The sequence below is a fragment of the Lissotriton vulgaris genome, chromosome 2_1 (assembly GCF_964263255.1).
Source record: "Lissotriton vulgaris chromosome 2_1, aLisVul1.2, whole genome shotgun sequence".
Lineage (NCBI taxonomy): Eukaryota > Metazoa > Chordata > Amphibia > Caudata > Salamandridae > Lissotriton > Lissotriton vulgaris.
The window spans coordinates 466,323,197-466,338,940 of record NC_141687.1 but is presented as its reverse complement, the minus strand read 5'-3'; the positions used below and the strand labels follow the sequence as shown (position 1 = coordinate 466,338,940).

Below are 15,744 nucleotides of genomic sequence, written 5' to 3'. Positions count from 1 at the left end.
GGTCTCTAATTAATTCTTCTTGTAGAACACCAAATTTACAATCCAAGGACAACTTCTTCAAATCAGCTAAAAAATGATCAATATTTTCTTCTTTAGACTGTTTCCTTGAGAAAAATGTATACCTCGTTACGCCAATACACACCTTAGGAGCAAAATAAGTGTCTAAATGTAAAAGCGCTAACATATAAACATTTAAATCACCAGGAAAGGAGGGTTTAGTCATAGTTTCATAAACTTTTAGTCCAACAGGACCTAAAGAATGGAGAAGAAGTCTCTTTTTCTGAGCATGAGACATTTTTCCATCCTCATCTAATGCATCAATGTAATTACAAAAATAAGGCTTCCATTCCAACCACTTAAGTGGTGGTTCATTACCAGAAACCCAAAATGCCTGAGGAGGGCTAATATTGTAGTTAGGCTGAGTCATCCTAAATTAAACCTACTACTTCTATAATAAAAACTTTAAATGAGAAAAATGCTGGACTAAATGTTAAGAATCTTATCACTCAATGTGCTAGAACACAATTAAAATGAAGTCTTGTAGATAAGATAATAGTATGTACTGTAAATCAAATAATAAAAATAAGAAAATAACCAGGTGTGCGAATCACCGTTAATAGTAACTCGCTGTTGAAATGCTCTAATCCTCTTCTTCTCTATTTTTCACCGTCGATGGTAACGCGCTGATAAGACAGGAGAAGGTGTGCGAATCACCGTTAATGGTAACTCGCTGTTGAATTGTTTAATCTTCTCTCCAAATCCAAAGGTGTGCGAGTCACCGTCGATGGTAACGCGCTGATAAGGTAAGACAAGGTGTGCGAATCACCGTTAAAGGTAATCCGCTGTTAAAATAATTCAATTTGTCTTTTCATTTCTTCAAGCGCTAAGGAATTCACTCTATGTTACTGAGTTTCTTAAAACGAATGTGTCCGTGACTTCGGGTTTTACCAAGATGGCCGCTATGACGCTGTGACGTATTACGTCACACGCAACTCCCAGAATTCAAAGCGGAACGTTGTAGGAGTGGAACAGCACTGCGTCGACTTCGTCACCGACCAAACGAATTGTTTATTTTTGGAAATGGTGCGAGCCTTGGAGCGAGCTGAGAAGCGGGTTGTAAAGCGTAATGATAATAACGGCAAAACGCTTAAAGCAAGAAAACTTCTTAACAAAAAAACGGTAAAGAGCTCAATTCTCTAATTTCGATCACACATTTCAGTAAAACGCATAGTTTACTTCAGTAAAGCGCATAGTTTAAATTACGATGGAAAGGTTAATGTCAATCTTCTTGTTTTTGCTTCCGCCCATAACAGCTCATATTTAAGAAAAAATGCACGATGCTCAAGCACCTTAAGGTTGATCCAAAAGTAGATAATAATAATTCTTTGTATATTTACCAAGTCCAAGAGTTGTTTAACGTCCTTCTGAGTAAAATGAGGTAAACCAAGTTAAATTTTTTAAATTAGATTAGGTATCCACGTGGGTTCTGCTCTTCGAATCCCGTCGCCAGTGAAATGATGATGAATTCAAGGATGATTAAGGTAGAAGCTTGTTTAATCGAAGAGCACAGTACAATTAATCCAGCATAGATCAGCATCAATGGATAACTGACTCTTACAAAGGATGCACATCAAGATGACATATGCAAGGTTCCACATTCAGCAATGACATAAGAAAGAATGTGTGTGGTTAAAGGAGCAGTACAGAAGTAAGCAACACAACAATGTATTAAAAATAAACTAGTAAATAGAAATATATTTTTTTAATTGCTTCCAGTGTGGGTGTGAAGGTGAGTGTTGGAGCTACTTGAGCTGGAAGGCATTGACTATTGTGTGGTTTTCTTTTGTAAATGTATCTTTTAACTTTTTTTTATCTGCTTACCTGCAGCTGGTTCGACAGTACTACAACTTGAATTTCAGAAAAGAATCAGCCCGGTCATATCCTGTTTTTTTCATCAGCATTATCTTACCTGCTTCTACTGTTGATGTCAACCTAACACCTGATAAAACTCAAGTTATGATTCAGAATAAGGTAACATACCTTTTAATCAAGTCATTGTATGTGATACAAGGAATGCTGAGCAAAGCCGAGTTTCACTAATGATGGCGGCCAATAGCACACAATTATGAAACCAATTTTTATTCTGTCTTTCTTACTTTGTACATAAGTGAAGGAAGAGCTCTTCTCCTGTGAGGTATATTTTTGAGAGAACAATATTATTTTTCCTCTTTTTATTTTCTATTTACAAACTGGCTACATCATGAAATGCAGGAGGAGGATTTATTTTCAAATGGCAGAGTGTAGACTCAAGATGCTCCACTCAGACATGGATTTTGTTCTTTTATTCCTGTGCCTGTCATTGTCCCCCTTCCAGCATGCCTATTTCTTTATCTATTTATTTATACAGTGTAGAGTTTTCCAATAGGCATCTTGGCACTAGGAACAATAGATCCAAAAGCAACAGAAAGGGTAAAGGCGGAAGGTGTTGTGTATTTGAATCAAGGATAAACTTCATGTCTAATCAAGCATTTTTATAGCCTGTAGGTCTCGTCTATGGGACCTTATAAGTGTTTAGCTATGCAGCAGATTATCTTTGGTGCCACAACATCTACTGTTCTTTAATGTGGAAGCTTTGACACTAATAGGCATATGATAGAACTGTATTGAGAAGTACTTATTTAAAGTGTTATTGTTGTATAACTGGTAGTCTGAACTTTCAGGGAGGCCGGCATGCAGATTCGTATACACTCAAAAAACCTTAGGTGCTAGAAACTGCAGAGCTGAAAAGGTGTACACTGTAATGCTTTCACTCACTTCAACCTATGTCTTGGTGCAATGGACCGACAACAGGTTGTTAAAAATGGGGGTTTCTAGTTAGCAGGTTGTTACCCTGTCCAAGTAGGGATCCTTCTTCCTAGTCAGGATAAGAGAGATATACTTCTAAAATAACCCCTGCTCACCCCCTTGGTAGCTTGGCACAAGCAGTTTGGCTTATCACAGAGGCAGTATGTGAAGCATTTGCACATAACCAACAGTAACAAAGTGAAAGAAAAACTACAAAAGGTCACCACACCAGTTTTAGAAAAGTACCATATATTTTTATCTGTGCATAACAAGACAAGAAACGATAAGCATCCACCATATAGTTCTCAGAAATCTCAATAATCAAAAATAGACTTAAAATACAGTTTCTTGAAGTCGATAGCTCCGCTTGGGGCTATCACGGCATCGTGAAAAACTAATACAAACAGTTCTGGCTGACCGCTGCGTCGTGGGCCAGCCACTGTGTCGGGGAGACATGCAAAACAGCACATTTAGAAATGCAGGGTATTGGCAACCTCTTGTTGAGCTGGCGTCGGTTCCGGAAGTAAGTGCATGAGTCGTCAGGCCCTTGAAGTCAAACGCATTGCTGATCGAACTCCTCGAGGTTGAAGTCAGGAGCGCTGGTGTTTGCAGGCATCAGGCTTGCGGTGTGAAGTGCAGTAGTGCGATGTGCGGTGCCTGTAGGAGGCTGATCGGTGACGGTCATCCAGTGGTGTCGGTGAGACCAGGGTTGCGGTGCGAAGAGCTGCAGTGCTCATTGCGGTGCTAGAAGGTCATGGTGCAAGCAGCAGCGTCATCGTTGCTGTTGTTGGCTGACAAACTGTAGTCGATGTTGGCGGTAGTTGAAGGCTGCAGTTTGGGATAGGGCGGTATGTCGTGTAACTTTCGAGCGAACGACAGTGCAAGCAGCAGCTTCGATGGAGGAAAGGAGTAGCGATGGTGGGATACCTGGGCAGCGGCGTGAAGTGAGGCGGTGCGTAGCGCGGTGCCCATAGATCTCGGTGCAACTTGGTGGTGACATGAGACCAGTGTTGTGCCAGGGTGCGGTGGTCCTTTCAGGACACAGAGCTTGCAGCAGCGTCATTGATTGTGTCAGGTTGCTTTTTCTTCTGTTGCAGCACCAAAAACACAGTTCCCTTTGCTGGTAGCAGATAAATTTGAGGTTTTTGCTGTTCCTGAGACTTCTTGAACAGGGGGCAAGCTCTACCTCACTCCCTTGGAGAAACTCAAACAAAGAAGTTGCATAAGGTTCAGTCCAGTCCTTTTTCTGCCAAAGACAGAAGCAGCTACTGCAGGCCAACACAGCAAAGCACACAGCAAAGTGGTAGTTCCTCCTCACAGCGTCTCCAGCTGATCTTCTTGGAAGGTTTCTAAGTCCAAAGGAGTTCTAAAGTTCTGGGGTATGGGCCCAAATATTTATACCACATTTCCCTTTGTTCTCCTGTGTCAAAGAGTCTCTGTGCTTAGCCCAAACCAGTTCTGTTCTCTCTGGTTCAGCTTCCTGGCAGGAGGTGGAAGCAGCATTGTGTAAGGCAGACCAGGCCTATTAGTTGCAAGGAAATCTCCTCCACCTACTCTAAATGCAGCCCAGCACTATTCAGCCCAGCCCTGACTCATCCAGGAAAGGCACAAGCCACCCCCCACCCCTCCCAGTGGCTGTCTATGGTGAATATACATCCCCTGCCCCTGTCACTCCAAAGCCATATAGTCAAATCACAACTCAGCAGAGGCACACAGGGTGGTTAAGCAAGAAAATGCCTATGTCTAAAAGTAGCATTTTGAAACAATGGATTTAAAAACAATCTTTACTTAAAAATGTGTTATTGAATTCTGATTTCAGAGAGCCCAAACTCCATTTCCCTTTCTTGTCCCAATGGGAAGTTATCCTTGTTAGATGTTACAAAGTACCCTCCCCCCCCCATTTTATCCTATGGGACATAAAGCCTTTCAATAGTGAAAAACGAAATACATTATAGTTCACTATCAGGACATGTCACACACACCAGTACCTGTCCTACCTTTCACATACACTGTACCCTGCCCATTGGGGGCACCTTGGGCCTACCTTAGGGTGCTTACATGTAAGAAAAGGGAAGGTTTGGGGCCTGGCAAGTGGGTGCACTTGCCAGGTTGACATGGCAATCACAGCTGTGCGTAGACACTTCAGTGGCTGGTCTGAGAACCCTATGAAGGGCAGCTTGTGTGGGTGGCGCAACCAGAACTGCAGGCCCACTAGCAGCATTTGATTTATAGGCCCTGGGCACACAGTGCACTGTACTAGGGGCTTAAAGGTAAGTCAAATGAGCCATACATTGAAGCACCAATCCATAACCTTAATTTACCATAAGAGCACTTGCACTTTAACATTGATCAGCAGTGTGAAAGTGCACAGAGACACTACACTAGCAAAAATGGAGTCAAAACCAGGAGGTCAGAAAGCAAAAAGACTGGGGAAATACGCCAAAAGATGCCTTAGCTGACACGTGTCCCATCCAGCTGAAAGTAGGGAGAACTTCCCGACCACCTGGGAGTTCTCTTCACTAAGGCAGAAGTACTTGAACAGACCATCAGCGTTGGAGTGTTCTGTGCCAAGGCAGTTTTCCATTGTAAAGTCAATTCCCTGTAGGGAGATGTACCACCTCAACAGTTTTGGGTTCTCGACCCTCATTGGCACCAAGCATCTAAGGGGCCTGTGGTCTGTCTGAACGTGGAAGTGAGTCCCAAACAGGTAGGGTCTTAGCTTCTTCAGTGCCCAGACCACAGCAGAAGCTTTTTGCTCTATGGCACTCCACCTCTGTTCCCTGGGGAGTAGTCCACTGCTAAGGAAGACTACAGGCTGGTCTAGGCCCTCTTCGTTCCGTTGTGAGAGCACCACTCCTACAGCATGCCCGGAAGCGTCCATCTACGCTACAAATTCCTTGGAGAAGTGCCTTGAGCATGGACGCCATGCACTGCCTTCAGGGCATCAAAAGTTGTCTGGCAGGCATCCGTCCAGATCACCTTGTTGGGCTGCTTCCTGGAAGTCAGCTCCGTCAAGGGGGGAACAATGGTGCCATAGCCTTTGACATATCTCCTATAATATCCTCAAAGGGTTCCTGAGAGTCTGCAAATTCACCAGGTAGTTGACTCTGCCACCTGAAAAGGCTTAGTCTACTTGTCCTGCAGAGCACAAAGCTCGACTGGGGCCATAACCCACACTTTCTGGCCAGGCTGAAACTCTACCACAGTGGTAGTCTGGTCACACTAGCATTTCGTTTCCTCCTGGCTGGTTTCTAGGTTCGCCTGAGCGAGTTTCCTGAAGTGGGAAGTTTGGTCCCCGATGACCAGCATGTAGATAAATACATCCTGGGGAGTTTTCCTGGGAGCTGTCGCCCAGCCTTCCTTGACCAAACCGAGAGGTCCTCTCATAGCGTGCCCATACAGAAGTTCAAAAATAAGATACATATAAATGCATATATACCAAAGATAATTAAAAAATCTTTTGGGAAGAAGCACGTCTGTTTAATTTATGGTGTCAGAGGCAACTTATTTGTGTACATATATATTAGAATTCTAGCCTCTGTCCATTCCTTAACTGAATCATTCCCCTTTGTTTGAATTGTCGTTGTCCTGAGAGGCATAGCCTCCCAATACTGGGTGGCATGGTCAACCAAGACCAGGATATACCTGTTGCCTATGGCTGTCTTGGGGTCCAGTGGCCCCACAGTGTCTATCTCTACTCTTTCAAAACGGGTGCCAGCAACTCGGAAAAGGTTAGAGGAGCCTTACACTTCCTCCCACTCTTACTACTTGCCGGGCAAATTTGGCAAGACCTGCAATGAGCACAAGACTGCCAGTGCAATTGAGGCCAAAAGAAATGGGTGACAATCCTGTCAAAGGTCTTGTCCTGCCCCAAATGTCCTGCCAAAGGCACGTCGTGAGCCAAACCCAGGAGGAAGGTCCTGAAATTCTGGGATACCACCAGCACATGGGCTGACCCAGGCTCAGCAACCTTAGGCACGCTGTGTAGGAGATCATTTTCCAAGTAGATTCAGTGTGAACCAGTCTGATCACCAGCTGCCTGACTTGCAGCTTGCTGCCGCAAACCCTAAAGAGAAGGGCATTCCTTCTGCTGCCTGCAGAATTCTTCCCTGGTGGGACCTCCTTATTGCTATTATTTTGCCAGCTCTGCTGAACCCCCAAGTTTGGCCACTTGCTCCATGGTAGGTTCCGGGCCATCCGCCTCAAGGTCAGCTTCCTCCCGGACCATCGAAACCTCTTGGGCGGGTTTCCAGCGCCTCCTGCCCTTTCTCTTGGCAGGCGCTGGGCCACAGTTTCAGGCTCCTGGTCCTTCTGATCACCCTTACTGGCTGCCATGGACCGAGTGGTCACACATCCGAACTCTGGCAACCCAAGCATCACCAAGTGAGACCTGAGCTCATCATCCAGGACTGCTCCAGATCTTTACCTAGCAGACAATCTACAGGCTTTTTTTTTTTTTTTAATTGAACAAGACAGTAGGAAGACGTTGGTACATTTAATTCTTCGACATTAGATAACATTTCTAAACAATATACAAGAGACAAACCAAGCATATACATTACTAGTAGCGAGCAACTAAGTAAGCCAATCTGCTAGTGCAAAATAGTGCAAGGAAAGCAGTTAATCCAATACATCAAGATTCCTGTTATGTTTTATACAGACAACAAAGCAAATTAACACAACGAGGGAATCTTTACCCTTCTTTAAAGTGCTGATGCAGAAACATAGAAGGTTAACCAATATAACAACCACTAATGAAAAACTAAAAAAAAAAACAAAATTGCTATATGATTTATCAAATACAAGTGCACTAAAGTGCAATGAGCTGCTAATTTGAAACTGTAAAATGCTATAGCAATACTAAAGTGCTAGTGCAAAAACGTGCAAAATTGGCAATATACATGGAAGGCTAAGATAAAACATTCAGATTTCTTTTATAGTTCCTATAGCACTACTAGTTTAAAGTACAGAAGCATCCCATATAGTAAAGATACGATTCTAAAGTGACAGTGCAATAACATACATCGGTAATACTGGATGGTTCATAAAATGCTGGTATATTAAAATACAAAACCCGCCAATTAAAGCAGCAAAATTATTATTACAATTATTAAAGTGCTGCTGCAGTAAAGTGCAAAGTAACAGAATAAAGTGCAAAAAGTGCAATAGCAGCTAGTGTAAAGCAGTAATAAAATATCAATTTCCTTTTATAGATTCCAACTTCTCAAAATATTTCCAATTCCTTTCGAATCTTGTGATCGCACCCACCCTGCCTGCATAAGCTCTCTCAAAATTACATGTTCTTTTCATTTTATTGACCCATTTTAATTGACATGGGATTACCTCGGATTTCCAATTTTGTAAAATCATGGACCGTGCTACAATAGTAGAAATAAAAACAAATGCTTCTTCTGAGTTATTAAACCTATTCCTATCTTTACAAATGCCAAAAAGGGCCACTTCTGCTTCAGGTAATAATATTTTCCCAATTGCCAGTTCCATGTCAGCGAAAATCCCCTTCCAAAAAGATTCTAGCTTTGGACAGGAGAAAAAAATATGATGCCAGCCGCCCTGACCACTGGTTTTGCATCTGAAGCATTTATTCTCATACTCAGGGAATATTCTCTGCAAGGCCTCCGGGGTGTAATACGCCATCCAGCGGGAGAGAAAGGACATTCGTTTATAATTAGCTGCCCGGAGTGCTTTATTTCCTAGCTGACATATTACTTCCCAGTCTTTATCTGACAAAACGCACTGTGTCCTGAGGCTTATTTTATCTAGATGATTAAGAATTACCTGAGGAGGTCCTGAAGGGAGTAGCCTTTTATACCAGAATCATATACCCTTATGTTTTTCCCCGTATAAGGCTGTTAACAAGGCATTGGGTAAAGTGTCAGAACCCACTATCTCTTTTCTTATCAAATAAACCAGTTGTAAATAATCAAAAAACATAAGCCGCCTAGGATATGCTCTATCTACAACCGTTTGCCAGCTAATGACCTTATGTTGAGTAAATAAGTGTCTTATTTCATAAAATCTGGCTGATTCCCATTGTAGCAGGTGATTCTGAGATATCTTAAGTCCCATTTTACCACATTCTAGTAATTTCAAATAATTAGAACCATCTGAGCCACATTTTTTATATAGAAGCCGTAATCTTGAAGAGTACACTAGCAATGTCTTATATCTTGTTTTCTTAGGCAGCTTTGCAGTTTTTAAAAAGAAAAAAATTTGAGAGCCTGCTTCCTCTAGCATTTTGTCTAAAAAGAAATTGTCTCTTGACTGTCTGGTCCTTAATAGTCCTTCCACTATATCGAAAAGGGCTGCTTCATAGTATGTTTTAAAATGGGGGAGAGCCAGCCCACCTTGATTTACAGAAAGTTGTACCACCGAGAGCTTGACTCTTGAGGCCTGTTTATTCCAGATAAATCTTCTCATCATAGATTTAAGTTCGTTGAAAAAAGCCATATTGACTTTTATTGGAATATTACTAAATAGGAATAAAACCAAAGGGAGTATGTTCATCTTTATCAATGCAACTCTACCAATCAAAGTCAGGGGCAATGAATCCCATTGTTCCAGCATGCTCTTTATTTTGTTCTTCATCTTAATATAATTCAACCGAAAAAGATCTTGATACTCTCTAGTCACGTAAATTCCTAGATATCTTATTGTATCCCGTTTTTCTGCTTGAGACTGAAGAAAATCTAAATTAGAATTTAAAATAAGAACTTCCGTTTTTTTCTCATTGATCTTATATTCCCCAATCTTCTCGGATTCCTTAAGCTCTTTCATGAGATGTAAAATATTTTCTTTTTCAGGAGCTAAATACAGAACAATATCGTCGGCAAACAATTTTAACTTTGACATTCCGACAATAGGGGGTATTATTGCATCATTGTTCCTTATTTTTATAACCAACGGTTCAGTAAAAAGCAGGGGAGATAGAGGGCAGCCTTGCCTAGTCCCGCGATTTATTTTAATCTTCCCTGCTTGCCTGGTGTTAACTATAACCTGAGCTGATGCCCCTTCATAAATGTTCTGTAACATACTAATAATCGGGGCCGGAAATCCAAAACAATCCAAGGAAAAAAATAACGCTGACCAGTTAACTAAATCAAATGCTTTTTCTGCATCAATCATTAAGATACATGCAGAAGTTGAATTAATATTAAAAAAATCTAAGGCCTGTATTAAATATTCTGTGTTCGCTGCCATAGATCTACCGGCTATAAAACCTGTCTGATCTTGATGGATTACTTCCTGTGCTGCAGACACAAATCTTTGGGCCCAGATTTTCATAAAAACCTTATAGTCCGAATTCAGTAGACTGATTGGTCTATAAGAATTACCTCCTCTGGATTCTTATCTTTCTTAACAAAGCTGATAATTGTAGATTCTTTAAACTCAGAGGGAACCTTGCCGCCTCTTCTGATATAGTTAAATACATTTTTCAAGGGATCCTCCAGTTCCTTTAAAAATACCTTATAAAATTCAATCGGGAACCCGTCCACGCCTGATACTTTTGCTCCTGCTGTTGCTTTTATACTATTTTGAATTTCCAGTATGCTTATTTCGCTGCTTAATTGATTGCTCCTAACATCGGAGATTTTGGGAATATCCAAGTTATCGAAATATTCCTTGATCAGTATTCCCTCCACCTGAATATCTGTGGAGTAAATTCTCTCGTAATGATCAAGGAACACTTTCGCAATTCCCTCGCTCTACAGGCTTGATAGGGCTCACAACTACCCTCAGGGACCTGAGACTCCCCATTCAAAGGGAACCTGCACCACCTTACACTGGCGTTCCCAGTTGTCCACAGCAACTATGCCTCATGTACTACTTTCTCCTCAGAGACCAGGTGACACTGGACTGAGATCACACTGGCTCCAATATCTCCTAGAGCCCCTACCCTTCTCCCATTGATGGTCACCCGGGCACTGTGCTTCTTAGTGTTTGCAGGCACCTGTTTCCTGGGACCATCTCACTGACCTTAGTAAGATAAGGATAATTTCTACTGGATCCCTACCCTCCTCTGGTTACCCCTCCTCCCCAAGCACTACATCTAGCCAACACCTTGGACTGCGCACTGGTGGGTCGCTGTGCCTTTTCGGGGCACTTGGGACCCTCTTTCAAGTGACCCACCTGCTCACAGGCATAGCACTTGCGGGGACCGGTACCTGCACGCTTCCCTGAATAGACCCCTGTTTTCTTATCTCCTGGAGGATGGGAAACTTTCCCCTGGGTACTAGTTTGGGGCCCTTTAGAGTAAATCTGGGATTTACTCTTGTCCCCCCCCACTATTCTGCTGGTGACCATGGCCACCTTTGGTGGAGTCTCCCCATACACCTTCTTTTGGACCCTGGTACTCATCCAGCGGCCTGCCTCTATTGTATGCTTCCTGGGGTCAGTCAGCTTACTTTCAGTCAAGGGCTGGCGCAGCTCTGAAAAACATAGACTAGACAATTGCTCCCACGCAATCAAATTGTAGAACCCCTGAAAATCTTTCACATTACTGCCCTTCACTCAGAAGTGAGGCGGTGCGAAGTGCGGTGCCCACAGGTCACATTGCAAGTAGCGGCTCGGTGGAGGCGGGTGTTATAGTCGGTAAAACCAGGGTTGTGGTGCGAAGTGTAGCGGTGCCGTCTGCATTGCCTTCAAGTCTCGGCGGTGCCTTCAGCACATGAAGCCTGCAGCGGTGTTGTTAACGGTGTCTGGTTGCTTTTTCTTCTCTTGCAGCACAAAACAGAGTTCCCAGTGCTGGTGCAATGAACTTGAAGGCTTGCTGTTCCTGACACTTTTTGAACAGGAGTCAAGCTCTACTTCAAGCCCTTGGAGAAACTCATACAAGGAAAATTCAGTCCAGTCCTTTTTCTGCCCAAGACAGAATCAGCTACAGCAGGCCAACAGAGCAAAGCACACAACAAAGTGTTAGGTCCGTCCATCACCACCCCCTTTTGTACTAATTTCTAAAAGTGGCATTTTCTTTTTTTTTTAATTACATTTTTATTGAAAACACAAAATCAGAGCACATTCAGCCATACAAGCACTAGAGCGAAAGGTGACCATGATACAGGCATTGGGGCAATTCAGAATCGTTTCTGATAATCGAGGACGCAGTCCAAAAAATCATACAAAACTTCGAAGACAGCACGGGGCAAAACACACAATAGTACCATAATCAATGCCTATCAGTTTGGGTCGCTATATACATTTCTCCACCGGTCCATAGCCATGTCTGTAGTGGGAGAGCTACGGATCTCACCCCTATATGCATTCCATTTACCCCAATTCTTGTCCCATTTCTTGGGGCACCCTCTGAGTTTGTAAACTGTTTTTTCAGCGACCATGGCTCTATCCATTTCTGCGGTCCAACCCACCACTAGAGGACGATATTGAGAACCCCACTTCATCGCTATGAAACGTTTTATGAGGAGACAGCTGAGGGCCAGCCATTGATGTTCTATATCTGTCAGGTCCGTTGCCCCCCAGATATTGAGGACCCCTCCCCTAGGAGTCATTGGGATTTGCTTCCCTAGCGCCCCAGCCATTTTCTTGGTCGCACTGGTCCACAGGAGCTGAACCACGGGGCATTCCCACAAGGTGTGATAGAAAGTGCCAGTTAAGCCGCAGCCCCGCAGACACAAGTCGTCTGGGCGTCTGCCAAGTTTCGCCAGTAGGGGACCGGACATGTATGTCCTGTGAGGGATTTTGAGATGTATCAGGCGGAAACGGTGACTAATGGCCGACTCTCTTGGGGACATCAGTGCCGTCTGCCAGTCTTCTTCTTCTAATTGTTCCACATCCCCACATCCCCCTCCCATTTGTTGCGCAGGGCATGGAAAGAGTCAGGCAGATTGTTACAGAGCTTACGGTAAGTACAGGAGATAGCCTTTGTCAGAAGGGGTTCGGAGAGTAACCTGTCTTCAAGGGGTGAGGCTTCGGAGAGGGAAGGGAGATCGGGTACAGTTGTAAGGATGGCGTGCTCAATCTGAAGATAGCGAAAGGCCTCCCCTTGGGCAAGTGCATGTTTCTTCTGGAGATCAGAAAAGGATAGGAGCATCCCTTTGTGTAGCATGTCTCCCAGGGTGCATATGCCCATGGTGTCCCATTTATCGAAACCCAGGTGGAAGCACAAGGAGCCAAGGGCCTGAGAGGACCAGAGGGGAGTTGCTTTGGTAAACCTGTCTGACTATCCCAGACTTTTCGTGGCGCTGTGCCATATGGCCGTCGTCCGGCACATTGGGCCAACATAGCGGTTACGAACGGGTTTGCTGTATAACGCCCCCAAATAACCTTCACATCCCGTTTGATATCTCGCCAAATGAAATGCCAGGTTTGTGGGTGATCCGTGGATCCAGGAGTTGGTGGCCACCAGCTGGGATGTCCAGTAATACAGGTGCATGTCGGGCAGGGCAATGCCACCGTCATACCATCCCTTGGTGAGTTTATGGAGAGCGATGCGAGGAGCCCTTCTGTCCCACAGTAGCAAGCGCATTTCTCCTTCCAGCGCGGTAAAAAAGGAATCTGCAATAGGAAAGGGGCAGTTTTGGAAAACATATAAAAAGCGCGGGAGGGCTAACATTTTGAATAGGGCGGCTCTACCGGGGAGGGACAGCAGCAGTGACCTCCAGTGAGAGATATCATCGTGTAGTCTTTGCAGTGGACCTTTTAGGTTATGGTCATGGAATAGTTTTGGATCCGGAGTAACGAAGATTCCAAGGTATTTGAAACCATCGGGTGCCAGGGGAATAGAATATCGCCGGGGCAGAACAGGTGGAGGGCCATGTAATAAGTATGGGATCAACTTTGACCAGTTAATGGAATAACCAGAATATTTCCCGAAGTTTGTGACGACATGAAATAGGCTATTAATGGAGGATGCCGGGGACGTCATGTAGACCAAAACGTTATCGGCATATAGGGAGATTTTGTCGGTTACATCGTCAGTCCAACTGAGTCCCCGTATGGAAGCATCAGAACGGATCCAGTGAGCCAGCGGTTCCAGAGTGAGGGCAAACAAAAGCGGCAACAGTCCCTCTATGTAGCGGAAATTGCCTGGAGGTATGAATATTAACTCGTACCTGTCCCATCAGGTCAGTGTATATCAACCGGACCTATTGAATGAATTTAGGGCCAAAACCAAACCGTGCCAAAACCGCAAAAAGGTACGACCATTCGATCAAATCGAATGCCATCGTAGCGTCAAGGGAGAGGATGACGGCCTCCTCCTGAAGATACGGCATTCTTCCCAACACATTATTGACTCTGCGGAGATTCAGGGCGGTGTTACACTCTTGAAGGAATCCCGACTGGTCTGCGTGAATTAAAGATGGAAGGACCGTGAGGAGCCTGGTCGCTAGGAGTTTGGCCAAGACCTTGGCTTCCGAGCTGATTAACGAGATCGGTCTATAGGAGCCACAATCTGTATGTGGTTTGTTTGGTTTGGGAAGGACAACTATGGAGGCCAATCGCTGATCTAGCGGTAGAGAGCCTTTCTCGCGGCTCTCCTCAAACATGTGTTTCAGGTGGGGAGTTATACCGAATGCCGTGGCCTTCAGAAATTCAATTGGAATTCTGTTGGGACCCATGGCCTTACCAGATTTAATCGAAAATATGGCATTGGTGACCTCCTCCGATGTGAGCTCCGCGTCTAGTACCTCTCTCTCAGCTTCGGATATAGTGGGTAGGTGCATCTCCTCTAAGTGTTGCCGAGAATTTCCGGCGGCGTATTGTGCTCTGGCCATATAGACCTGTTCGAGGTGATCCGCAAAGGTTTCGGCCACCTCCTGGGGGTCCGTGACGCGGGAGTTGTCGGAACGGAAAAGCAAGGGGACCCATCTTGATCCCTGCTCACGACGTTCCAGCCACGCCAGCATTTTGCCAGCACGATCTCCTAATTCATAAATTCTGTGGCGGGTGTGGAGGAGCCGAGCCTGCGACAACTCTGAGGCCAGTGTTCTGAATTCCAGCTGTTTTGTCAGGAGCTGGCGGGCCGCGTCCCCTGAGGGATCGGCGTTGTGGGCAGATTCCAGACGAAGCAAATCAGCCTCGGCTAGAGTCACTTGTTCATTGTATTTACGCACATGACCTATTTTGAGGGCCAGGGCCCTGTCTTTAAGGATAGCTTTGTAGGCCTCCCATATCGTAATTGTTGACGATACAGATCCAACGTTCTCAGAGAAGTAGAAGTCAGTTTGTTCGATAAGGTCATCTTTGATATCTGGGATCTTCAGAATCCATGGGCTAATGACAATCGGTCCGCTGGAGAATTGTTGGTGGTAGGTGAGGTCAACACTGAGGGGGGAGTGATCGGATATACTGCGAGGAAGTCCTCGCATATTTCGGAGGTACCCCACATCCGCCATGGGGCAGAAAAAATAATCAATACGGGACATTCTATTATGGGCGTTCGAATAGTGTGTGTAATGGGGAGTGGTAGGGTGCTGCATCCGCCAAATGTCTTCGAGTCCCAAAGCTCGTGTAAAGTCTGCCAAGTCAAACCACGGCTTGTGGGAGCGCCTCTTGGGGTGTCTATCCAGTTGATCGTTCATTGTCAGGTTAAAGTCACCTCCTATTATCAATGTCCCTTGGGGGAGGTCCAGCAAGATCTTGCCTAAGGCTCGCAGAGCCTCCCCGCCTAGTGCCGGCGGAAGGTAAGCGGAGATTATATTCAAGTTCCGACCCTCCCAAATCGCCTCGAGGACTGCGAACCTCCCCTGTGGGTCCGCCCATGTGTTCACGCGCGTTAGCGCCAGGGTCTTTTTAACATAGATACCTGTCCCTCGAGAACCGGAGGTGAAACGGCTTGGATCAGTAATTTACACCCCCCTCGTTGAAGTGCACGATAGCAGTTACCCACCAAGTGTGTCTCCTGTAGGAGGACTAGATCTGGGG

At 44.7% G+C, this 15,744-nt stretch overlaps 1 protein-coding gene across 2 annotated transcripts in view; it reads left to right on the top strand.

Moving 5' to 3' along the window:
• The window catches only part of PMS1 (PMS1 homolog 1, mismatch repair system component), a 1,062,426-nt gene that overhangs the window by 530,129 nt on the left and 516,553 nt on the right, over nt 1-15,744 (top strand). For both annotated transcript variants that reach the window (XR_015308390.1, XM_086955374.1), the window contains exon 9: nt 1,888-2,031. Coding sequence is in view for 1 of the 2 variants with exons in the window: in XM_086955374.1 (XP_086811500.1) it covers nt 1,888-2,031 (144 nt within the window). In the remaining variant the exon portion in view is untranslated. The remainder of the gene's footprint in view (nt 1-1,887; nt 2,032-15,744) is intronic.